At 40.0% G+C, this 26,951-nt stretch overlaps 1 protein-coding gene across 4 annotated transcripts in view; it reads right to left on the bottom strand.

Moving 5' to 3' along the window:
- Positions 1-22,646, bottom strand: part of BEND5 (BEN domain containing 5) — a 733,139-nt gene extending 710,493 nt beyond the window's left edge. For 2 of the 4 annotated variants that reach the window (XM_088674073.1, XM_035121552.3), the window contains exons 1-2: positions 22,423-22,646; positions 14,153-14,275 (exon numbers count right to left, since the gene is read on the bottom strand). In XM_088674073.1, the coding sequence (XP_088530199.1) occupies positions 14,153-14,275; positions 22,423-22,516 (217 nt within the window). In that variant the 5' untranslated portion in view covers positions 22,517-22,646. The remainder of the gene's footprint in view (positions 1-14,152; positions 14,276-22,422) is intronic. The other 2 variants (XM_060276914.2, XM_088674075.1) reach the window with 1 other exon arrangement.
- Positions 22,647-26,951: the final 4,305 nt, after the last annotated feature.

Here is a 26,951-nt window from a genome sequence, read left to right as displayed (position 1 = left end):
CTATGTTTTCAAATAAACTTTTTTTAAAAGCATTGAACTTTAATATTCATTCTAGAATGGGCAATCAGCTGAATGCTACTGAAAGATAACAAAACGGAGGTGATAAAATGCAGCAATTATATAGATTGTATTCTAAGTGAAAGCGGAAACTTCTCAAAAAAGTATTTAAAAATATTTTCCCAGAAAACCATGTGACACATTTCATTTTTTTACTCATGAAAAAAGATAAATACAGTGATGGGAAGCAATCATATCCATTTTTTCAGACAACAAAATTATAAAGAGGAAGAAAACTTCCATATTCACCATATACACCACTATTCAGAAAGCATTAAAAAAAAAACACTATTTGATGTACGTAAGTAGATGGCGTTGTCCCCTATGGGGATGCAGATACTGTCACCATTATCACCATGCTCTCTTGAGATTTCTGTATTTTAGAATTTCTGTTTTTTTGGAAGCCGCCCAGAGTGGCTGGGGGAACCCGGCCAGATGGGCGGGGTATAAATAATAAATTATTATTATTATTATTATTGAGATGCATAGAACATATTTGGCGCTTTCTGTTGCTCTTAAGTCACAAAACATCCTTATGAACCAAGTACAGCCAAGTCTGTAATGGAGACAAAATCTTGAAAGTCATAGATCCAGCTAAACACCTAAAAACTCCTATCCCACTTTGTTTCCCCCTCTGGGGTCCTACAAAGCATGTTTTCCCAGTAAAAGCCTAACTGTCTCACCACCAACACTCCTACAAAAGGGAGGGGAAACATTAGTAAGTATTCACAGAACATGCATCTAGTTGCTGAAAAAAGGGACCAGTTGTTCCAAATGAATTGTGTGATAAAACAGACTGTTTTCATGTAAATTGCTTGAAGATTTTCACTTTGGGCAATAAATTTGTTATATAAATAAATGAATAAAATTGTGGCACCCAGCAAGGAGGTATAGGGTGCAACTATAGTTTAGGGATTCTGTCAAGTTAACATTTTTCTGTTTTCCCAGGCCTTTGGAGAAAATGGCTAAAGGCCCTTGGTTTTTATCTTACACTCCTATTGTTTTTACTGTTTGATGAGAATTATAAATGAGGTACTTTTAACAAAGAATGTGGTTCCCCGACTTTTATATAAATGGGGTAGCCAAAGCCCAAAGAGGAGGAAAGGAGAGATAGCAATGGGAGTGAGTAGGAGAGAAGCTTGCATAATCCCTCTTCTCTGCCAACTCTCCAAACCATCAACTGCCTCCTGGAGCCCTGTTCCCACTGCCCATACTCCTTACAGATGGAAATTAAACATGTGAAAGGATGGATCCACAGAATTGTGGCTGCAGCAACCAAAGAAAGCAGAACATCTGCCAGCTCTACTGCTCATCCACCCCAACCATCAAAGCAGGGGTAGGACTACCCCCTCATCCCTGACATTCAACATGCCTCAAGGCTTCAAGGGGTACACAAAGCGTCCCTCATGAAGACTGATGCAGGCTCCCACCAGGGCCAAGCTTGGAGGATCTTTGCTTTCCTACATGCCTCACTGTAATCACCCAGAGAACATAACAAACAATTCCTGCTTTCCCATTTCATGCCTTTGGGGAAGGGGAAAGGGAAAGGTCAAGCAGTCAAAGATGGAGCTAGGGGCACAGGATGGGTTGGAAGCAGAGGAAGAGGCCGTTCGGGTGAGGGGCAGACCGGTCAAATTTCCACTGTCCCCGGCTCCACTGTTGTCAGGGACTGGCAGGGTTCTGAAGAGTGTGTGGCGGAGGCAGGGACCAGGGGAGTGAACCAGGAGAGGGGACCAGTGATTTATGGGGTGTCACACAACCCACAAGGCAAGAGCTTGAGGAAGGAGAGAGAATCAGGGCAGTCTGAGGCAGAGGAAGGCACATAGGATGTGGCAGAGGAAGAAGGGATGGTTCAGGTGAGGGTCAGTCACTTTCCCTCACCCCACTGTCTCCTAGAAACAGGAAGGGCTGGAAAAGAGAAGAGCATGGATTACTTCAATGCAGGATAAGTCTCGGGTTGTGGACACGCAACCTGTCAGAGGAGGGTATATAAGCCAGAGGAGGGGAGGTGTTGCCACACTGTTGCTGCAATTGCTTCATAGGGCCCAGACCTGTGGACAGCTGCCTTCAGGCTAGAAGCGTGTGAGTGTGTGTATCCAGAGCACCATGGAAGTTGCAGTGTTTCTCTTGCTAATAAAGAGTTAACTATCAGATGTGTGTCTTCCTTATCTGGAATGGACCATAAAAGTTGTTTCCTAGAACCAGGAGGGGCTTGAAGAAGGCACAACAATGATTTCTGTGCAGAAGTCTCAGGCTGCATGTGTGCACTCCATCAGACAAGGGTACAGAAGCCTGGGGCAGGGGGGCAGGGTCCCACTGTTGCTTCAACTGCTCTAGCAGGCGCAAACCTGGAAAACAGCTACATAGATGTTAAAATGTGGTAGACCTTGCTTAGAAGCTGCCATATAGGTGTGCATGTTTTTGTCAAGAAAGAATTAACTATCTGCCATTTGCCTTCCTTGGCTGGGTGTGCACAGGACATGGGGGCACCTATTAACTTTCTGACAAGCTTCCTCTGAATAAACCAGAAGGACACTAGCATAGCTGCCAAGTTATCCCTTTTTTTAAGGGAAATTCCTTTATGCTGAATAGGCTTCCTCGCGAGAAAAGGGAAAACTTGGCAGGTATGGACACTAGTCAATGTGAAAGATGACATGTAAATTTGTTTGGATGCTTGATATATTGAATTGTAGTTTAAAATATCATATGGCATTGGAATAGTCACATTAGGTTGGTTTCTTTACATAATAGATCATATTTACAAATTATTTCCTTAGTTGTATCTCCTTTGCTCTTCTTATGTGATATTTATCATTATATATGGAGACTCTAAATGCTTATCATGTTAATGAGATCCTCTTTCCATCCATTCCACCCATATACTTTTAAAATACTGATATTTTGAAAGATATTTTGGTCCTCCCTTATGATTAGACTATTTTCAAGTGACTAGCTTTTTTCTTTTATTTCCTTTTACCAAATACAGAAGCAGTTTCTTTTATTTCAATATATTTCAGGGTTTGTGGCAAATTAAACATTAATCTTTCTCTGTAAATGTCAAGTGATATTTAAATGTTTTCCTGGCAGATAAATTATTATTAATATTAATGTAATAAAATTGCAGTTTTTGTCCTTTCTTTGATATTTACAAAAATACTAAGAATGTCAAAACAGTTCCATAGGAAAAAAAAAATCATTGGTCTACCATCCAGTCCACATTAGCATGAAAGGTTAAAAAACAGAAAAGAAAAGAAAGAAAGAAAGAAATGCCAATCTTAGAAAACTGTGTTCAAGAAAGGAGAAAAGTGAAGTTCTGTCTCACTTCCACATTGAATGTACAGTATCACTTTCACAGCAAAATTGCCTTAGTAAAGTTCACTTTAATTTAAACCTTCTTTTTTTTAATTCAGTGACATGTATATTTGCTGTTTAGATGCAAAAGCAATTTCAGCACCAAGGACAACACAGTAAGGCAAAAGGCTATGAAAGTAGTACTATGAACTTTAGCAAAGCAAAGTCAAAATTAATTTACACGTTATTTTTATTTAATTGCACTGACCATGGAACAAAGCATTTAATAGCAATAAGACATAAAATACCGGTACATGTAAAGCTCACATTAATACTTATAAAACATCCCATAGCCGTATATTTAGTTGGAAGCAGAACTCATTGGGAGAAGTTTAATGTAGTGCAATGGCAATTGATCTGTCACTGAAAGCATTTCAGCTTGCAAGATGGGATGATCCCCATCAGAAATATCCAAGGATGCAAGTAGACCCAGTCCACCCATCACTTGAGCCGAGAACCTCTGGAGGTTTTTAAGCTGAGGATGGATCTGCTTAAGGATCTGCTTAAAAACCTCCAAGGACGGATAGTCCACAACCTTCTGAGGGAGTCTGTTGCACTATCAAACAGTTCTTACTGTCAGAAAGTTCTTCCTGATTTTTAGTGGGAATCTCCTTTCCTGTAACTTGAATCCACTGGTTTGAGTCGTCCTACAGAGCAGATGAAGCTTACTTCATCTTCCATGTGGCAGCCCTTAAGATATTTGAAGATGGCTATCATATCGCCTGTCAGTCTCCTCTTTTCCAGTCTAAACATACCCAGCTCCTTCAATTGCTCCTCATAAGGCTTGGTTTCCATATCCTTGATCATCTTGGTTGCCGTCCTCTGCACATGTTCCAGTCAGTCAATATCCTTCTTAAACTGTGGTGCTCAGAACTGGACACGGTATTTCAAGTGTGGTCTGACCAAGGCAGAATAGAGCAGGACTATTACTTCCCTTGATCTGGACACTATACTTTTATTGATGCAGTCTAGAATATCATTGGCTTTTTCCCCCCCTGTTGCATCACACTGTTGACTTATGTTAAACTTGTGATCTGCTAAGACCCATAGATCCTTTTCACATGTGCTACTAGTAAGCTTAGGTGTCCCCCATCTTATATTTGTGCAGCTGATTCCTCCTGCCTTAGTACAGAATCCTACATTTCTCCCTATTGAAATTCATTTTGTTAGTTTGGGCCCAGTTCTCCAATCTGTTACGGTCATATTGAATCCTGAATCTGTCTTCTGCAGCCTTAGCTACTCTTCCCAGTTTGGTGTCATATGCAAATTTGATGAGCATCTTCTCAATTTCTTCATCCAAATCATTTATAAAGACATTAAACAACAACAGGCCCAGGACAGAACCTTGCAGCACTCCACTTGTAACTTTTTTACTGGATTATTAGGAACCATTAATGAGTACTCTTTGGAATCAGTCAGTCAACCAGCTACAATTCCACCTAACAGTTACCTTGTCCAGCCCACATTTTACCAGCTTCCTTGCAAGAATATCATGGGGGACCTCCAGGCTGCAGGGACCTCACCTGTTCTCCAGGAATTCTCCAGGATTACAGAGGCTCTGAGATTACATCTGCAAGCCCCTTTAGTATCTTTCGGTCCAAGAGAAGAGGAGCCAGTTCAGGCACCTCTTGAACCCAAATACTGACTCTGGGATTTATTCTACTGCTGCTCCCAAAGAACCTACACCTCGTCATCATTTTCAAATGATGGTAGAGACTGAAGTCAAGAGCTTCACTAGCTGTTTTCCTATTCCTGCCACCTGTGACTGAACCACTTGACAATTTATTATCTAATGGTGATAATATCACTAGCCAGTCTCCCACAAGCTACTTATGCAGATTTTAAAATCTTCTGCCATGTTCCTATCACTTGACAGGCCATTAGTCAATTTGAACCCCTTCTGGCCTTAGCACCACTACACACCATGTCAATTTCTTTAGTGCCTGACAGCTCCAATTCAAAACTCAAGCTTAGTTTTGGAGCCTTGCATTCCTATAATATTCATGTCTTGGTTTTATAAGAGATTGTATATCAGATGATTTATCCTTGAAAGGTCCTTAATTTGATTTATATACTGCCCTTTATCAAGTGATCCCAGGGTAGTGTACAACACATTTTATGGAGCACAATAATAAAAACATATTAAAAATCATAAAAATAAATGGCATAATAACAGTCTCTGCCCCCACTCCCCAGCTTTATCAGGCCATAGATTATTTAATGGGCAAAGGCCTGGGTAAACAGAAACATTTTTGCCTGTCTTCTAAAGACTTGCAATGATGGCACCAGCACCAGCAAGCATTCCATAGATGGGGAGCCACCACCAAATAGGCCCCTTTTTGTGTTGCCACCCTCTGAACCTCTTGTGGAGGGGGAACATTGAGAAGGGCCTCAGACTTGTGTGCAGGGTCCAGATCGTTTTGTATGGAGAGAGGTGGTCCTTAATGTATTGAAGCTGAGCCATGTAAGACTTTATAGGTCAACATGAGCACTTTGAATTGGGCCCAGAAACTAATTGGCAGTCAGTGCAGTTGGGCCAGGATACAGAGCTATGAGGGCATATTGCTACATGGCAAGCCCCCACCCCACCCCCAATTTAATTCTTTAATTTTAAGAAAACTATGCATAAAGTGCTTGAGTTTGGGTGATTTCAGAATTAGGAAAAGAGCAGGTAGCAAAGTTGAGAGCTGCCGCATATTTCTTTGCACAGACAGCTGACTTGATAGCAACTGGTAGAGTCTTGAAGTAGTTATCCTCTTCCTACCTTGATGGAGTTCCTTGCTGATGTCAGCAGCAGTTTGGGCTGTCTTAGCCATGGATTTATATCATATGAGGTTTATATCATTCTGAGAACAGGAGATTTATGTTATAAGGTTACCTGAGCTGACCAACCTCGTGTAGCAAACTGGCGTAGCAGCTAGTAACATAATCAACAGAGAACACAAGCTCTGACAAAGAAAATGAAACACAATATATCCCGTACATTAGTATTTGAAGAAAAAACATTGTTATCATCAGCTGATCCCAAATGTATGACAGGAAAAGAGGGGATAGCATGGTAGGATAAGATAAAAGCACCCATATTTGCTCAAAGAAAAAATGCAAACAATTCTGAGCACACAGGAATTATATCTGAAAATACTGAAAGACTGGCAAGATTATGTCAGGATAGCAAAGGGAAAAACGAAGTGCATATATTTTTTAAAAAACAACAACAACAACAACAACAACAACAACAACAACAACAACAACAACCGTGGTAAAATAATCTGTTCATATTTACTGCAAAGTCTGCCCCAAAGTCTTGTGATGCATAATAATACAAATATAAAATCCAATTAAAAATGATAGTCTTTTAACAGGTACAATGTTAGCTTCAAAATCTTGCTAAACAGAAATCCTAAATACCAACTTTCAATTTAGAGCACTTTCAAAACTTGCCTAAGGTAGAACTTTGTAGAATTTTCAAAGACAAAGAATTGTATCACTGTACAGCAGTTTCTGGGGCCTACTTATCATACCCTCCAACATTTCTCCAATGAAAATAGGGACATTCCCATTCCATAATGATAATTTTTATTTATACCCCACACATCTTACTAGGTTGCCCTCTGGGCAGCTTCCAATATATATAACAACATAATAAAACATTAAACATTTTTTAAAAAACCTTCCCTATACAGGATTGCATTCAGACAGCTTGGGAGTTGAATAACTCCATACCCTCCAATATTTCTCTGGTGAAAATAGGGATATCCTAAGGGAAAGTGGGACGTTTTAAGATCAAATCAGAAACCAGGATGGCTTCTCTGAAGCAGGGATGTCCCAGGAAAACAGGGACACTTGGAGGGTCTGACTTATTAGTCTTGACACAGCCAGATGGGCAGGGAATAAATATATTATTATTATTATTATTATTATTATTATTATTATTATTATTATTAATAATAACTGCAAAGTGCCTATATGTTTGTTTAGTCATGTCACCCATAAATACATATTCATGATTTAAATGCTCACATGTAGAAATGTCAGAGGATTTCAGTCCAGTTCGCAATTTGCTGAAGTGCACCCTCATCTGTCCCATTGAACCAGACCTCAAGAAAAAACCTAGATTTGTGGTTTATTCTGCAGAGCTATCAAGAAAGCTAGTTTGACTATACGTAGTACTTATATGGTGAACTGAGTACTGCTATCTTGCTTTAACAAAGTAAATATCATACAGCTTCCAAGTATGGTACCTCCACAACATTAAGTAAAAATGCATTTTAAATAGTGCAGAAAATTTCCGCACTTCCTGTATCCTTGCATACACGAAGCCCCCCCCCCCACACACACACCGCCCCTACTCCCAAGACCCCTTTTGTGCATTGAATCATACAGGAATCGATGTGTGGTCACCTTCTACACTATTTTTAATTGTCAAGTTGCAAGAAAACCCCAAACTCATATTGTGAATCTGAGCATTGAAACACCTTTATACTAAAAAGTTATAAGAATAAGTACCTGTGATGAGAAATGGGAAATGGATTGTACGCTTCAAACTTATTTGCTGAGAAGTTACAGAGAAACAGCAAAGAGGCTTAGCAGCTGCTGATAAAAAATAACATGACTCAGTTACTAATGCGAAGAATGGCTTTGCTTGAGTCCCATGAATGGCAGATCCTCCAAGTGCCCCTATTTTCCAGGGACAATTCCAGATTTATGGAAGCTATCCCAGTTTCTGATTTGATCCCAGAATGTCATGCTTTTCTTTAGGATGTCCCTATTTTCAGTGGAGAAATGTTGGTGGGTATGGTAGGACATCGCTTTTTCATCAGAGAAATGTTGGAGGGTATGGAGATAAGGAACTACACAACTTTTAGAAAATACCTGAAGGCAGTCCAGTATATAGGGAAATATTTTTTTTAATGTTTAATGTTTTATTATGTTTTTCTATGTGTTGAAAGCCACCCAGAGTGGCTAGGGCAACCCCATCAGAAGGGCAGGGTATAAATATTGTCGTCATCATCACCATCATCATCATTATTGAATAGGATGTCCCTATTTTCATCAGAGAAATGTTGGAGGGTATGGAATGGCACTTGCACTGAAGAAGAGAAAAAGAATGTTCTTGATGGTGCAATAGCAGATGAAACCACAACAATGAAATGGACATGACACAAATTACCTCGTGGTTTATGAACAAGCATGATAATAATGCTTAATTTGGACACAAAATACCTTCAATGTGAGCAAGCTTCCAACTGTACTTCCAGGGAGCAGGAATGGTGGATTCATTGACTACTAAGTAAATACATTCAAACTAAAAACAATTCTTTAAAATACACAGTGTTTGTGATGCCAGAAGTCCAATTACACCAGACACCACAGAAAACAAATAATTCTTCCTAGGTGCAATTCAGACTATTAATCTGTTGCAAAATGCTACCATATTAAAAAAAAAACCTTTATATATTGTAGTAATTTACCTCCACTTTGTGTCATTATAGTTGATCTCAAAGTTCCCACTAGCTTTAGCAAGACCATGCAGCTATAATAGATGGTGTGCACCCAGTTTGTTTTTAAGAAATACAAACCCTAAATCAAAATTAGCATGGTAAAGGCTAAACCTAGAATGCAATTAGACTACTGAACAGAATCAATAAAGGCAAACGTGAAGAGTTATGTGCCTAATCAGAGGAATTTTATGTGCTTAACCAGTGGAATATTATGCTTCAAAGGTAACATTTTGTATTCAAATGAATTTTGAGCTTATCAGGAAAGATGTTAATAAATTATTTCCCTCTGAGTCTCATTATAGAGCATGTTCATCTTGAAATAGAGTAAAATTGCTGATTTTGCAGCAGCAAATCTTCCTAAATAGGTTCTCTAACCAATATAAATTAAAGAAATAGAAAATATGGACCATTGTTTATTTCATGAAACCTGCCCAAACTGTATCTGTAGACTGCAGATAGCTAAGTCATGGAATGGGTCCCAATTACCCACTTTTGATTTTCAAATATCTTTTAAAAGCTTTTTATGTTGATAGGTCTAGGTGGCTTTTTAAAAATTTACTTGAGTAGCCAGTCATTTTAATGATTGTTATGTACAGCCTTTTAATGGTTTTGTATGCTTTTCTATTATTCATTACTTGAAGAATTCCTATCGCACTTTTCAGGTAGACATCACAAAATGGTTTATTACATAAAATTATTACAACAACCAGCATCATTTTTAAAAAAGAATCACCCACAATAGAAATAATAATAATAATAATAATAATAATAATAATAATAATAATAATGTATTGCTTATTCCCCACCCATCTGTCTGGGTTGCCCCAACACTCTGAATGGTTTCCAACATAATATAAAAACACATCAAACATTTTAATTTTCCTGATAAAAGGCTGCCTTCAGATGTCTTCAGAAAGTTGTGTAGTTTTTTTTAATCAGTTTGACAACTGATGGGACAGCATTCCACAGGGTGGGCGCCACTACCAAGAAGGCCCTCTGCCTGGTTCCCTGTAACTTCAATTCGCACAGTGAGGGAACCACCAGAAGGTCCTTGGAGCTAGATCTCAATGTGCGGGCTGAACAAAGGACGTGAAGATGCTCCTTCAGGCACAGCAGCCAACTCCTAGGGGACAAGGTCCCTTCGGCCCTTGCAATAATATATTTGAGGGGGCCAAACGCACCCCCAAGTTCATGGGCACTGCCATTTGAATGATGTGCATGTGCCACATCATGTGATTGATTCTGTGGGGCGGGTATTACCTGTTAGGGCTTTAAAGGTCAGCATGAACACTGAATTGTGCTCTGAAACATACTGGGAGCCAATGCAGATATTTTAGGACCCGTGTTTTATGGTCCTGGAGGCCACTCCCAGTGGCCACTCTGGCAGTCGCATTCTGTATTAGTTGTAGTTTCTGAGTCACCTTCAAAGGAAGCCCCACAGTGTGCATTGCAAGAGTCCAAGTGGGACATAACCAGAGCATGTATCATTCTTGCATGTTAAGAAAAAGCTGTCTCATTGCTTCTTCTCCCCTGCTCTCGTGGCAAGGTAGCCCTTCTTACACCCCTGTGGGGACAGTTAGGGGGAAGGAAAGGTCTATTGCTTTTATTATTAAAAAATATGAGTAAATAAATTCAGTGCTCTGGTCTGATTGTGATGATACAAATAATGTTTAAATAGCAATTTCAAGAGAACAGAAAATGGTTTAACATATCAAAAAGGTTATAAAGTATTCATTTTTTTTCAAAAACCATTTCCTGAACAAATGTTTTCATTATCTAGGAATTTTAAAATAAAAGCATTATTCTTCCCCCTTTTTATTCCTACACAAGTGTTGCCAGAATATGTCTCATAAAATACTTATGAGCAGTGATTTTAATAGCATATTATTATCTTTCAGGTAGTTACTAAAATTGAATGAAGACTGAGTCACAACCAATCTTTATATTTCCTTCGCCATTTCCAGTTTTTTAATTAGCTTCCACTGTATCTATTATGCTATACATAGGCACAAATATATTACACAGTCCAAATGAACATGAACAATTCAAAATAAACACTGCTATATTTATTGTAATATTCACCATCAATATACACACAAACCACTTAAGAGTTTAACTATAAGTAGAATATAAATTGTCCAAATAAAGTAACAGTAACTGCACATGCACATTTATTTCTGTGATTGTATATATTTTCAAGTGAAGTGTGTTATGGATTTCTTGATGCAAAACGTGTGTTTCTTCATGGAGCTTACATGAGGGGCTCATGTTTTCACTTAGAGAATTACTTAGGAACACCAAGGGCCATATAATCCAACCCCCTGAAATGCAGGAATCAAAGATGAAGATCCCTGGCAAATGGTCATCCAAACTCTGTTTTGAAACCTCCAACGCAGGAATGTCCACCACCTTCTGAGGTAGCCCATTCCACTCTTGAACAGCTCTTACTGTCAGAAGGTTTTTCCTAATGTTTAGTTGGAATCTCCTTAAAATTTCATTGGTCTCAAATTTTATTGAACCAGGCTATGACAAATATCTAGTTTAGATGGTCGGATGTCCATCTGCCATGGATACTTTAGTTAAGATTCCTGCATTGCAGGAGGTTGGACTAGATGACCCTCAGGATTCCTTCCAACTCTACAATTTTATGATTCTATGATACACACAAAGTGAGATTATATAATAACAGTGTAAGTTCTATCTTACCCTGAAATAGTATAACATCAGGTATCTGGAAACAGGATGAGATGCTACAAAAAAAGTAGTTATAAAACAATTTCCTTGAGTAGCGTTTGCAATATTTGTGAACCATCATAACAATTTCTTCAACATAAGGATATCTATCAAAGGCATTGATGTAACATTTTAAGCTAAAAATGATTATCATTAGGACACACTCAAAATGATGTGACGCTACCCACAATAAGCTTGTTTTTCATGTGTGTGTGTATTATTATATACATAGAAAAGTCTATGCAGTTATTCCGACCTAAATAACCAATTTTGTCCAAAACTATTTTTCAAGCGTTGCCCACCAAGATATGGAGGCTAGAACCCGCATGAAACTTTCAAACAACATTTGATGTTTATACAGTATTTCTGAGTGCTCAGGATAATTTATATAAATGCTCATCAAACAGCTGCAATAATTCTGCATATGCTGGGTGGTAAGGCTGTGCTTGAGCTGTCTAGAGACACCTAGTGAGTTCAAGGCTATGAACAAGAGACACCCCACAGTTCTAGAATCCACAGTTCTAATACTAACTAAAATTGCATGCAAACACATGTAACAGAATGCTACTTCTCAAAAAGGATAGGAACCAAATGATATCTAGAGCAAGTACAAAGAGGGGAGGGGATAACATTTTTGTCGAGCACAATGGGTGAGGAAAGGGTGCACTTTGAACATTTACTTGCTGTTGTTGGTCCCTCAGATTCTTTGCTTCTATTATAATTGCTTTCAAAACAAAAATATAGCTAGTTAACTTTGTCATGTGTACTGCCCAACAAAAGATAGGTCATATTCTAGAGATTATACCAGTACCTAGCTGTATTAACTTGTTTAAATGTGCAGCATTGTTTATCACTTTACTATTATATAGATAAAACAGATAAATACAAGTTAGAAGATGACTGAAGGTTACTTACCATTTTAAAGTTAACAAGCTGGGGGGGGAATGAACCTTTACAAAGGCCAACTATTTTCAACATCATTACGGAGAATTATGAAAGCACTCTGTTCTGAGCAGAAGTATCAAAACTAAAACTTATGACCTAACCAATACTTATTTATGACCCCCAATCCATTATGTTCAAATAGGGCAAAGAGACAACATTCCACTTTAGAAACTGCAAGAGTTTTCTGGAAGAAATAAACTAAATGTCAGAAAAATAATTTCAGGAAACCTCTACCTCACAAGTAAAACATTATTAGTAAAAGTGTTCAGAGTTGCAAAACATTTTAGTCATATATCTCTCAAAGATGTCAACTGAAGTCAAAATGGAAAGCACCCTGCAAAATACAGTGGTACCTTGGGTTAAGAACTTAATTCGTTCTGGAGGTCCGTTCTTAACCTGAAACTGTTCTTAACCTGAGGTACTACTTTAGCTAATGGGGCCTCCCGCTGCCGCCGCGCCACCACTGCACAATTTCTGTTCTCATCCTAAAGCAAAGTTCTTAACCTGAGGTAGTATTTCTGGGTTAGTGGAGTCTGTGACCTGAAGCGTCTTTAACCTGAAGCATCTGTAACCCAAGATGCCACTGTAACACCTAGAGAGCTGAAGAACAGTCAACTATACTACTCGCTCTGGACATAGAAATCTGCCCTATACGTACTATACTTGCCATTCTAGACCACTAGTGAGTACTGCAACTGGAAAGAGCTTTCACTTCTGATCTTTTAAACCAAGTTACAGGTAGGTAGCCGTGTTGGTCTGACGTAGTCGAAACAAAATAAAAAAATTCCTTCCAGCAGCACATTAAAGACCAACTAAGTTTTAATTTTGGTATGAGCTTTCGTGTGCATGCACACTTCTTCAGATACGCTTTTAAACCAACAATATCAAGAATTGAACCTAGGACTTTCTGTTTACAAAGCATGAACTATGTTCCTTGTCCTGTGAATATTTCTATAGAAAAGACTGGACAAAACCATTCTGGACAAAACCAATTTTATCTTGTTCCTGCCAACATCTAGGACTAAGGATTGACACATCCTTTTCTGCAGGTCTTTAAAAGGATTTGCTCTGCTGCTACAACCTACTGGGTGACATGGCATCTCACTTTCTTCCTGTTAGTAATGAATTATGAAAGAATTATTTTGAGATTATTGTATTATTTGTGATTATGAAACTATTTTAAATTGTATATACATGGAGGTATGAAGGATAGCAGTGCATTGCTGATGTATTTATTCTCTTGGAATTTTGTCATGGTCTAAGTGTAACATATAGAGAAAAGTATAATAGAAATGAAATGATGATGTCAGTGGCCAAAATAATTCATCAGTGTTCTAAATCTCTAGATTATGTCCACAGCAATACAATTCTGTCTATGCATGTTGAAGCAACATTCAACACATGATGTATACATTTGCAACATCCAAAAGAATAAACTAATTAAAATCAATTCACCAAGTATAACATTCTTGGTTATAACTGTTTATAAACGTTTTGTGGTCTAAGATGACAAGCTCATAGATGTCTGCAACATCATATTGTTTTATAAATAACATTCTACTTACCACTCTCAAAGCAGGCATCAAATATGAGATGTCCCTTTTTTGGTTGTCCAAAATACCCTGGTGGAACAGCGGTGCACTTGTTTAAGTTTCCTGTGATAATGTCATCTATTCCTATGTCACTACCTGTTGGAATAAAAATAAGTTAATTAGATATTATTGTAAACTTGATACCAAAATAGAACACAGAGATTATCTTCCTTTGTAATTTTAATAGTTTGTACAGGTGATGAAACATAATACTCACTCATATGCTATGATGTTTTCCAAGTATATTCTATAATAGTGTCTGATAAACAGCATTTCCCAGTAGCAATGAGATTTCAGGAGCTAATGATCTGGCAATGGCAATTACCTTGCTTCAATACCCCCCAATAACAGGTGGTCTAAAAACAAGGCCTTATTAGATACTGTATTTTGCATAGGACTCTATCAACGTGTGTGAGGCTAATTATTATTTAGAATAGACCCACAGTTCCACTGCAGAGCATGAAGTTCAGAGCTTTCCCTAAAGAGACAGTCACATCATATATTATAAACATTTTCCACAGCAAGACACTGTGGTAACCTGATCACCATCTCCCAGATTAGATGGCCAGCAAATTCAACCAATGAATTGTGCACTAGCTAAGGTGGTACACAAACATTAAAACAGAGCTTCTACAATGGGCTTTAAAATGCAGTTGCCATGCACAGTAGCTTCAATGGACTTGCTGATGGTAGCTAGTGTACTGTAATAGGGAATGGATCCAAGCATTTGTGCACCCCTATGCTGGAATCCTATGAATTTTGTTCTAACCAAATGAACAGATAATGGAATAATACACATAGGGCTCATCCATATCTGCCTAAAATTGCTAAAATTCCAATCATGGTCAAATAAGTAGGGCCATGGGAGACCTCTTTTTCCATCTGCTGGTCAGCCATCCTATGGCTAGAGCATGCAGCCCTCTGCTTACTTGCATTAACTACTATTTTCTTCTCCCTTTGTAATCAAGATCTCACATTCTCAAATGATTCAGAGTCCTAACTGGGAATGTTGATTTCATAAAAGCATATATTGGGTTAATTTGACACACTGCTTTTATCGTGTAAATATATGGTTACATTTATATTCAATTATGTAGGGAAATCAACTGTTAATTTAAAATAAACACATACACTTTTGGTTAAAAATTAGAGGATTACGTAATTCATTCCTCTAATGTTTCACAAATGCTCCATGTGCACATGTGCATAGGTAAAACACTATACAAATAGAATCTTAGTTTAATCATATACACAATCACACAATATTTTATCAATACATGTGTGCACAGCAGTAATAAAACATGAAGGAACTGAAAGCTGCAGCAAAGAGTGCATGCATGGCAGTTGTTTGTAAAAATAAATAAATAAACAAAGTAGAAACAAACAGAGCAGGATTTCTAATGCATTAGCTCCACTTTGCTAGCACAACTAACTCCAAATGAAGACAAGGCTGAAAGCATCCCTAAACCCAGGCAAATTATCTGGGAATTCATATCTATGGAAAGGACAGCATTTCCTTTAAGAAAACTGTGGTTATTTTCCTACTTGCTTGCTCTCAAATACCAAACCTGATGCACAGGTGCCAATATCAATTGCTCTACCAAAAATTATTTTTCTACATCAGTAAAAGCAAAAGTGTAGCACAATTACTTGCAATACTTCTGAAACTGATTACTTTTATATCCTCTTCAAATTAGAATTTAGAAAGACTTTGATATCTGTTAGTTTTTGTTTAACCAAGTTAGTTAAATATAATGCATGGTTTCTTTGAAACAATCCTATCACCTCTTTAATGAAATCACTTGAGAAATTGGTCTTTTGTGTTTTATTTTGACTAGTTCATACATATTATAACATCTCTGCACTTTTCTGTAAAAGAAAGATCCAAACTACAGTAGTCTAATTTGAAAAAGAATGTAACATTTCCTTCTATAGAGAGTGTACAGCAAAGTAGACTTTAATAGGACTAAATCAGAAAGAACTGCTATTGCTAAACTATTACTCTTGCCAAAGTCTGCAATCGCCAGTCTTTTTCCTTAATCTTTGGAAAAGAAAAGCGGTTTAAAATAGCAAAAAGACAGGGCAAATTATCCTAAAATGTACTTTACTGAAAACACTGAGAAGTGCTTAAGTCTGCATGGTATTCAGGAACAGAGCTTGAAACACTGTGTTCTTTAGCAATATGAATGAAACTGTTTCAAGGGCCAGTTGTTGTAATGATGTCACATAACTGTTCCTCTGAGTAAGTTAACCCTTCATATTTTTTTTACAGGGTCTGACCCAACACAATCCCTCCAGATTGTGCCTCAGAGGTAAAGACCTAGCACCAATCCTGTGTAGACTACCTATCCTTGTAAAGTGGAAAGAAAAGGCTATTGAGGAGATGGTTGAAGAGGTTATTTTCTCTGGGCAGGACTTCTGAACCATCCCACATCTAACTCAAGGGTGGGAGATTTTATTTCTGTAAATGACCATATTCCCTTTGGGTGAACTGTAAGGGCCTGCTTTCCAGCAGCAAGAAGGTTCACTTACTTCTTTTTTTCATAGTCATATTTTCAAGAGAAGGGATTCAAGGGAAGAAGGAATTTAGTATTTGCCCTCAGCTAATTTAATACTGTATGTTGTTTAATATCAGCAAATGATAACAATACAAGCAGAAGTAAATCCCAGAGGTCAATTTAACTTACTCTCATGTACAATGAATATGATCTCAACCTTAAAATGTTAACAGTAGGTACAAAGCATTATCCAGTTTAGATTCCTTTATAACATTACTTCCAGCAGGCTAACTGCATTAGTGTAGCCACAACAACAATTTTGTTAGTTCACATGAAAGAATAAATATTATGGCATATACTTTTGTGGATCAGAGCCCACTTTATCGGATGCATGTAATGCTGTTCTCAGTTGGCAGGTAAATATACAAACGGGTGGTTGTGGGTTTGTGGGTGGGTGTATTGCTATGAGTTTGTGGGTACCAGATGATGGGCATAACCAAGGGAGGGCAGCAGGGCATCTTCCCCCTCCCCTGACCCACAAAAGTTATTGAAAAGCATTGAAAGTACTCAGTTAACTGAGGTTCTACCCCACCCCCCACAAGCAGAAGCCAGCCTCCCAACCCAAGCATGCCCCTCGTAATGTCACCGCTTTGGTGCTATCTTTACCCATGTTTTTTTTTATTAAAAAAAACCTAACAAAAACCCTATGCTTATGTGCTAGACCCTTCTAATCCCTGGACCCAGCAAGTGTTAAAAACTAATCAAGTTAGGCCAGCTTCATGAACCCCTGGATCCAGCAAGTGTTAAAATACATGCCAAGTTAGCTTCCTCATGAGGTGACTGCCTGGGGGATGAGCCAACAAGGGAAACAAAGGAAAGGAGCTCCATGAGAGACAGCAAATGGGTGGGGATGCTCCCCCAGCCTGAAGTTAGTGAGAAGGACAAAAGGTAGAGTTTAGAGCTGAGTTTGCAGTGATGTGGGCCAGAAGCAAAACAGCAAGCACAGAGAGTAAGCCATGCTGTGACTAAGGAAGAAATAAGACCCATTTGGGGTGTTAATGATGTGAACACCTCCATCACAGGCTTAAGGTGTAATAAACCATGTATCATAAAAACCCACGGTCCCTGCTGTGCCGCATTTCCAAAAGGAAACACAAACCCTGGGTAAGGGCCAAGAACCCCTGGAATCTTGTATACCTGAAGGAGCGTCTCCACCCCCATCATTCTGCCCGGACACTGAGGTCCAGGGCCGAGGGCCTTCTGGCGGTTCCCTCACTGCGAGAAGCCAAGTTACAGAGAACCAGGCAAAGGGCCTTCTCGGTAGTGGCACCCACCCTGTAGAATGCCCTCTCTTCGGATGTCAAAGAGAAAAAAACATCTACCAGACTTTTAGAAGACATCTGAAGGCAGCTTTTAATGTTTAACAGACCATTGTATTTTAATATTTTGTTGGAAGCCGCCCAGAGTGGCTGGGGAAACCCAGCCAGATGGGCAGGGTATAAATTATTATTATTATTATTATTATTATTATTATTATTATTATTATTTATTACTCAGCAATTAGGGTGGCATGCAACTACACATACACAAAAGAAAACTGAATTCAGTAGCTTTATCTAGAAGTTGGAGAAAATGTTCCACTGATAATAAAATAGAATCTTCAGGTAGTATAAAATCCTTTCCCTCCAGTTTAGGATTCCACTGTTGAATAGCCAAATTCAATAATTTATATTACAGTATATCACTTGAAGATGGTGGTACAACTTTTGTTCCTTTTTTTTTACACCCATGTGGACAGAACCTACCAACTAAATATAACATTTGATGCAGCTGATGAAGTGTACTTCAGCCCATAAAAGCTTATGCCTTAATAAATTTGTTAGTCCTTAATGTGCCACAAGACTCTTTGCTGTTTTTATATGACAAAACAATCTAGCCAGCAGAGTTTACCACTTCAAAGGAACAATGAAATGTTAAGATAAGGGAGGGTAAATGTGTGGCTTGAAAAGTTCCAACAGGTTTGGAAAGCATCTCAAATGATAACCACACAAGAGGACAGATGTCAGTTACTTTGAAATTCACATTTCCTATGGTTGTTACTACCCCTATTGCAACTTCAAAAATCAGTTGGTTTTAAAAGTTACTTACTTGGTGAAAATTTGATCCCCAGACTGTTACTGGCCTCACAAGAGGCCATTTTTGTTTTGAATAAGAGAGGGATAAATAAGAATGTCAGTCCCTACTGGACCATAAAGAAGGCTGATCACCAAAGAATTGATGCTTTTGAATTATGGTGCTGGAGGAGACTCTTGAGAGTCCCATGGACTGCAAGAAGATCAAAGCTATCCATTCTTAAGGAAATCAGCCCTGAGTGCTCACTGGAAGGACAGATCCTGAAGCTGAGGCTCCAGTACTTTGGCCACCTCGTGAGAAGAGAAGACTCCCTGGAAAAGACCCTGATGTTGGGAAAGATTGAGGGCACAATGAGAAGGGGACGACAGAAGACGAGATGGTTGGACAGTCTTCTCAAAGCTACCAACATGAGTCTGACCAAACTGCAGGAGGCAGTGGAAGACAATAGTGCCTGGTGTGCTCTGGTCCATGGGGTCACGAAGAGTCGGACACGACTAAACAACAACATAGGCAACAACCCAGACTTTGTCCTTTCTTCTCACCAGTCTATAATCCCTGCACACTGTGCTTAAACTAGTACTGTAGTTTCCAAAATCCTAGTTCTGGCTATCATTTTATTTATTTCCTTTATTATATGCTTCCTATGTGGAATTTCGAAGAAATTTACACTATAATAAAGCATATTTACATATATTTATTTAAAACAGATACATATATAAAATAGTTAAAATAAAAGGACATGTAAAAAACAATTTTAAAAAACAATTGTGTGTCTATCTATCTATCTAGTTTAAAATAAAAACAGCATATACTTAAAATCAATTTCCAATATAGATACCAGCTAGTATTGTGTTTCTGTGTAACGCATGGACACTATAAAACACATGGACACAAAATCTAAGGAAGGTAACATGGTACAATATCACATAAGGAGATAGGGTGTCCAGGAGAGTACCACTAGTAGACACAGAGTAGTACACAAAGAAGGTGACTTCCCCAAGAAGGTATCAAACCAAGAAGATCTTATTTAGATCTTCTTGAAATGATGGAGAACCTATGGCTCCCCAGTGTTGTTGGATTACAACTCCCACCACCCTTGACCATTAGCTATGCTGGCTGGTGCTCATGGGAGTTGGTGTGCAACCACATCTAGAGTCACTATTCTTGCAATAAAGGCTGCAGCAGATGTGGAGAGGAGAGAAAACACACCACCATCATCTCTGGTGACAAGCCAGCTCCTATTTCTATCAATTGTCATCTAGCAGCAGACATTTCACCATGATGCAAAAGAAATGGAAAGGTCCACTCCATTAGCACTGCTCTGACGGACCAGAAACTATTCTTTTCCCACTCCTCACATTATCTCCATTTCAAGTGGTCCTTACAAAACCTTCTGCCTGACTTTGCTTTTTTCCTCCTCCCTTCCAAACACCTTTCCTTTTGTGTCATGTCATTCAGATGATAAGCCTGAGTGCAGGGACGGTCTTATTACTGATATTTGTAAATCTCTCTGGGAACCTGTTTTGGCTGAAGAACAGGTTAAAAATGCTTCAGGTAAATAAATAAGTCTTGATTCCACAAGCAAAATGTCAATCTTCTTCCATATGATAAAATAAACTGAGCTGCTACCAAAAATTTAGGCTTCAAGCAGTACTCCAAGTCCCTTTTAAAAGACAGCATCATGAAACTCATCCCTGCATAACTGAGGTGGAGTATGACCTCACTGCAGGTAGACTGTGTTCTCCGCTTTAATCTTTTTTTATAAATCCAAAGAAACTGCAGATAACTAAACTTCTACCCTCCCCCTTCAAGTTAATGAAATTCTAAGACATTCCTCCAGATGTGAAGGAGAATAGCCCTGATATATAGCAACAACAAAAAGTGCCAAAGTGTCATGTTAATACTGCTATGCTTAATTGGCACTGTAGGGCAATGTTTACCTCAGTAGAATGAGAAGGAAATTATTTAAAAGCACATAATAGCAATAAATGGGGAAATTGCATTACAATAATGGCCCAGACACAGTCAAGGAGTTCCCATTGACAGTCATACAACTGCATTCTATACAGCTTTCACAATTTACATGGTATTGGGGCAAAACTTCTATAATTCCAGCACACAAAATGCAATACAGGACCTGTATTCTGTTGCAAGGAAAATGCAATACCTCTACAAAAGAAGTGTTATCTTGATAACATAGATTAGATCCCCTTGAAATATGGGACTCTCTACATTTACTGCACATGTCGATATAATTTTTTAAGGGCCCAACTCTCCCCCCTTGCTTCAGATTTTTTTAAAAAAAATATGAAAATCCCTTTTATGTGCAGTGATGTAACATTTGAACAAAGCTCTTTAGGGTACAGTCCTGCAGACACTTACTTTTGAACAAAGCAGGACTTATTTCTAAATAGACATGTCAAGGACAGCAGTGCCTGCCAGTTTGACATTCTAATATACATCTAGAAATGTAACTGTAGTAAATTAGTGAAATATGTGGGGCCTTCGAGAAAAACTAGAATTCAGGAGGGTCAAAATGCATTTTATTCATGTCAGCATAGGTATGATTTGGCACTGCTCCCAAGATGGTGCAAAATAGATCTGAGATTTACATAAAATATGAGATTTACAAATTTGTGAGAACAGCTCTCCTCCCTCTCATCTTTTTACTAATTTTCACACACCTCTGCATTTTATATGCAGCACCCAACATAGCAAGATGTCTTTTTCTCATTCAAAATGCCCTAGTCTGATGCTGTAAAAGTTTGCAACTTCACACCCTACATGATAGCAAGCAACTTAATCCCCATCAGTAGGATTTTCATAAAATTATACACCAGTATGTTACCTTCAGAGGGCAAACCTTAATCTCTCAGTTCCTCCTTCCTCTTACATATTTGAACTGTCAGCATGATCCCTTTTAAAAAACGACTGCAATCCGATGCACATCTGTAAGGAGCAAGTCCTTCAGCAACGCTTTCCTCTGGGGTTAAACATATCAAACTCCTCCAGACTGGGCTGCGATTTCTGAAGGATAGAGCAACCCTAAACATGTTTGCTCAGCTCCCCTGTACGTCTGCACAGGATTGCAATCCCAGCCGATCCCCGAATTGCTTTTCTGGCTGTTTTCTGGCCCCCGTCGACTCTCCACCACCATTACCTCATACTTTGTGAAATGTGCCCTAAACCTCCCTGTGCCCTAAAACTCCGTTCTCAACTAGGTGTTTGTGCCTAGGCTAGCGGGGGCCTCCTTTTCTGCCTCATCAAAGTGGGGGTCTGACCCCTCAGATATCCCCTTTATGAGCAGGCTTCCTTCCGACCCCCGCATTCCAGGAGAGCGACGCTTCCCTCGCCTTCTGAGCAGGTAACGCTTCCTCACACAGCTCCTCCTGGACCCCCACAAGGTCGTCCCCCGCCAAATCCTCAGCGGGGCCCCAAGTTCCCTCGGCGGTTCCCTCCGCCAAGGCCGCACCTCCCTGCCGCCTAAACGAGGGCTGTTTCCACCGCCCGTCGCTCGCTTCCATAGACTCCAGCCAGCTCTTCCCGCCTTCGCCTCCCTCGCCCGCCCCCCTCAACCCCACGCCGCCCGGGACTGCCGCTAGAATAACTGACCCGTTTCTGTCGTCTTGCTCCTCTCCGCCATGTTTGTTTTCATCCCTTCTTTCCCTCCCCCTCCCTCCGCGAGACGCTGTCCGGACGTCACCATGGCAACACACGTCACAGCCAGGGGAGTCCCTTTTTTTGGCTGCTCCTGGATAGCTGAGCGGCGCGAGGGAGGGGAAAGGGGTTAGCAAGAGCCCAGAGAGGTGACGGCGACCAGTTCCAGGCGACTCTCTGAGGAAGGCTCATGTCCAAAGCCACACTGGCACGGGAGGGAATAAGCCCCGTTAAGCACAGTGGAGGTTACTTGCAAGTAAACATGCCACAGGATCGAGCCGCATGGCTAAATATCTGTGCCATGCTTACTCGGGCGTTAAGCCCTACTGAGTTCGACAGGAATTTCGCACGCATCATCACCCGAACTGCACGATAACCCTTTCCGAATATACCCTGTGCATGGGGTTTAGGGGACGAAACTCCAGTCATAGGCGCCAACTCTATAGGGCTGAGGAATCCGGATATATGTATAGGCTAAACAAGCTACAGCTTAGGGCTCCACTCTCTTGGGGGCCCCAAAAAAAGTTTAAAGGAAAAAAAACACCTGGATGTACATTTCCAAAATATAAGATAAAAAAACAAATAAAATAAAACCTACATACAGCAACAGTGTGTTGTGTTGTGTTGTGTTGGCTCCTATAGATGTTAGTAATGGGCCCTGCCTGCTCCCTAAAATATCACTGATTTGCTCATTTCTATATATAGGGTGCCTACATTCTGCAGGTGCAAATGGCTATTAGGTCCATAAATTAACATATAGCATATATTCAACACAAAAAAGCTACAATTTGTTGTTGACAGAGGACAGCTGGACATATAAAGGGCCCCATTACCTTCAGTAGCTTAGGGCCTCATCAAACCAAATCCAGCCTTGGGTTTAAGGGACTAAACTCCAGTCATAGGCGCCAACTCTATAGGGCTGAGGTGTCTTCAGCCCCTCCCATGAGCCCCCATTTCTGCTGGGACGGGGCTGAGCTCCGCCACCCCCATACTTGAGGAGGCAGAGAAGGCCGAGTGTGACAGTCATGCACATGACTCACATTGGGGCCCCTGCTAAATCCAGGGCACCCCTCCCACCATGCTGCCGCCCCCACCTGCTCACACCTGCCATCGCCACCATCGCTCCCCAGTCAAAGTTGATGGGCATTGCCATTCAGTATTTATATACAGTACTTATATACTGTATCTGTCACATAGTTATGAACAGCAATTATGGTGCAGGAATATGCTATGCACAATTGACATGACAAATCTTGATAATCTGTCTTTCCCTCTTTATTGGAAGTCTTGGCTGCTTGTACAAAATGTCCTTTAACTGGTTTCTGCTTATGTGCTCTAAGTTTGTGGACATGTGTGGACTGACAGATGTGGACCCTTTCCATATACCTTATTGAATTATACAACTTGGTGAGTTTATTGGCTGCAGAGTTATTCAAGATCCCATCCTCTGTTGCATGGTGTGAGGGCAGAAAGTGGGTAGAGGGAAGCCTGTCCTTTGACTCCAATAGGAATGTTTTAATACTGTCTCCTTTGCAGGTAGAATAGTAAAACATTGCAGAGCTTGGAAACAAGCTTTAAATAAGCAAATGATTTTTCTTAAGCTCTATTCTTCCCCTGCTCTTGCCCTTTTTGGCTTTGGCATTGGGAATGCTTCATGAGCATTCTGGTAGCGCAAGAATATAACTCTCTGATGTTAATCTCCCCCACCTGTGTAGCGCTGTGCTCCACTGTCTCAAGAGTGCCTAGAAACTATCCTATCCTGTTCCTGCTCTGTCACATGTAACTCACAGTTGGAATGTCCTTTTGGAGACTGATCCTTCTAGAAAGTAAATTTTAACATGGCAAGTGGACATAAACCTCAAAACCGTGCGTTTTATTTTCTTGCTGATCACATAGGTTTTCTCTTTTTAGATTTTTATCTGACAAACATTTCCACACACGTCGTCTAGGTGGGGAAGATGAACAGCTGAGTCAGTTCTGTTGGGATTTTAGCATGTGGGTCAAGTGAGTTTAAGGATTTCAAGCATGAATCTTATGGCTAAACAAGAAAAAACAAACACATTGCTCTGTTCAGAGGCAAGTCAAAAGCACTAAAATAGATTCATTGATTATAAGGGAATCCTTATTTGAAAAAGTATTTGAGTATAGTTACAAAAATGGTCAATAAACATATAGTAGAATCATAAAGTTGGAAGGGACTCAAAGCATCATCTAGTCCAACCCCCCTAGCAATGCAGGAACCACAACTAAAGAATCGCTGACAGATGGCCATCCAACCTCTGTTCAAAAACCTCCAATGAAGGAGAGTTCACTATTCACTTTTTAAAAAACCAACAACAACAAGAGCATCATTAATTTAGATTATCATACAGCATCATGTTCTGTAGGAGTTATTGTGATAAAGAGAGAGCAGTTCTGACGTGTGGGAAGGGCTGGTAGAGCAGGGTTCGGCAAGGTTTACCTCACCTGGGCTCGTTCACTCCAGCGGAGATCCCTCCGTGGGCTGAATTGCACACGTGTGTGAATGTGCCCGCCCACGATTTACGGCGTCTGCGCAGATGCGATTTCCAGCATCTGCACATGCGCGATTTCCAGTGCTGCGGAAGTGAATCCCCACACCGCGCTGTGCCGGTTTAGCGCAGCACGCGGGGACTCACCGAGCGGGCGGCTCAGTTCATGGGTGGTTTGTGGGCTGGTTAAATTACCCCCCCATGGGCCGCTTGTGGCCCATGGGCCTTAGGTTGTCTACCCCTGTGGTAGAGCATCTACTTCGCAGGCAAAAGGTCTCAGGTTCATTCAAGCCCCACCATCTCCAGGTAGGACTGGGAAACGGTTCTTGCCTGAAACCCTGGAGAGCTGCTACCAATCAATGTAGTGTCTGGACCAATGGCCTGATTTGGTATAAGATGGCTTTATATATTCCTATGTTCCTGTATTTGAAGCAACCTACAATCTGCATTTTCACAAAGGGGAACAAAAAAAATGTATTTTCTTCTGAGAGAATAATACTGTAAAAATACTTCCTCTGAAGAGGCAATCTCTAATGCAGGCATAGGTAACCTTGGGTCTCCAGATGTTTTGGAACTACAACTCCCATGATCCCTGACCACTGGCCCTGTTAGCTAGGGATCATGGGAGTTGTAGTTCCAAAACATCTGGAGAGCCAAGGTTGCCTATGCCTGGTTTAGAGTCTAAAATTAAATCAACTTCCAAAAATCATAGACTGATCATAACCTTCCAAGTTAAAAATAATTAAAATAAGTAAACTGTGTACACAGGGGCTATGTAGGACCTACATGGATACATTAAACCAACACCCTCTCCAGTGGCTCCTCTCTAACAGCAAAATGGAATGGTCTCCATATATAGATTGCCCCAAAACAAGTCAGAAAAATATAAATCCATGGCTGAGTAAGCACAGAAATTACCATTCTCTCTTGGGAATCAGTGGTTTAATCTGATTGCAGTTATACAAAAAAGTACTGGTAATTCATCCCAGGCAGTACAACAGGACAACTATATAAACAACAGTCTTATGTTTTATAAGTTTCCAACAAAATGACAGTTGGTTGAGGTGTTGGTATCTAGCTTATAATGTCACCAGAATGTATACACAAAAGTCCATATAATTGCCCAGTGTATCTCCTGTTCATCTTTTCACATTAACAACACAGCAGAAGTGGCTGTGCCTCTAATGGAATAGTCCAAACCAGGGGTACCCAAACTAAGCCCCGGGGGCCGAATGCAGCCCAATCGCCTTCTAAATCCGGCCCGCGGACGGTCCAGGAATCAGCATGTTTTTACATGAATAGAATGTGTCCTTTTATGTAAAATGCATCTCTGGGTTATTTGTGGGGCCTGCCTAGTGTTTTTACATGAGTAGAATGTGTCCTTTTATTTAAAATGCATCTCTGGGTTATTTGTGGGGCATAGGAATTAGTTCATCCCCCCCCCCAAAAAAGAATATAGTCCGGCCCCCCACAAGGTGTGAGAGACAGTGGACCGGCCCCCTGCTGAAAAAGTTTGCTGACCCCTGGTCCAAACTATGATTTGGTGTATTATTATTATTAATATTAATATTATTATTATATGGCCCAGTGTGCTTATAACCACAAGTGGTCAGAAGTTGCAACCCTGTGTGTGTGTGTGTGTGTGTGTGTGTGTGTGTGTGTGTGTGGCATTGGGATACTGGCTGTCAGTCCAAAGAACTAGAGATTACTGAATGAATCCAGGGAAGGCATAGATGGGGTTCCAGAGACTGCAGACAAGCAGCCACGGGCAGGTAGTAGTCCAATACAGTCATACCTCTGGTTACGTTTGCTGCAGGTTGCATATTTTCAGCTTAAGAACGTGGTGGACCCGGAAGTGTTTACTTCCGGGTTCTGCCGCGTGCGCATGCGCAGAAGCATTCTGCACGCTTCACGCATGCACAGAAGTGCTCTATCGGCACTTCGCGCATGCGTGGAAGCATCACTCCGGATACG

Source organism: Zootoca vivipara, chromosome 7 (assembly GCF_965207765.1).
Source record: "Zootoca vivipara chromosome 7, rZooViv2.hap1.1, whole genome shotgun sequence".
NCBI lineage: Eukaryota > Metazoa > Chordata > Lepidosauria > Squamata > Lacertidae > Zootoca > Zootoca vivipara.
The sequence above is the reverse complement of the archived record's forward strand: the minus strand, read 5'-3'. Positions and strand labels throughout refer to the sequence as shown.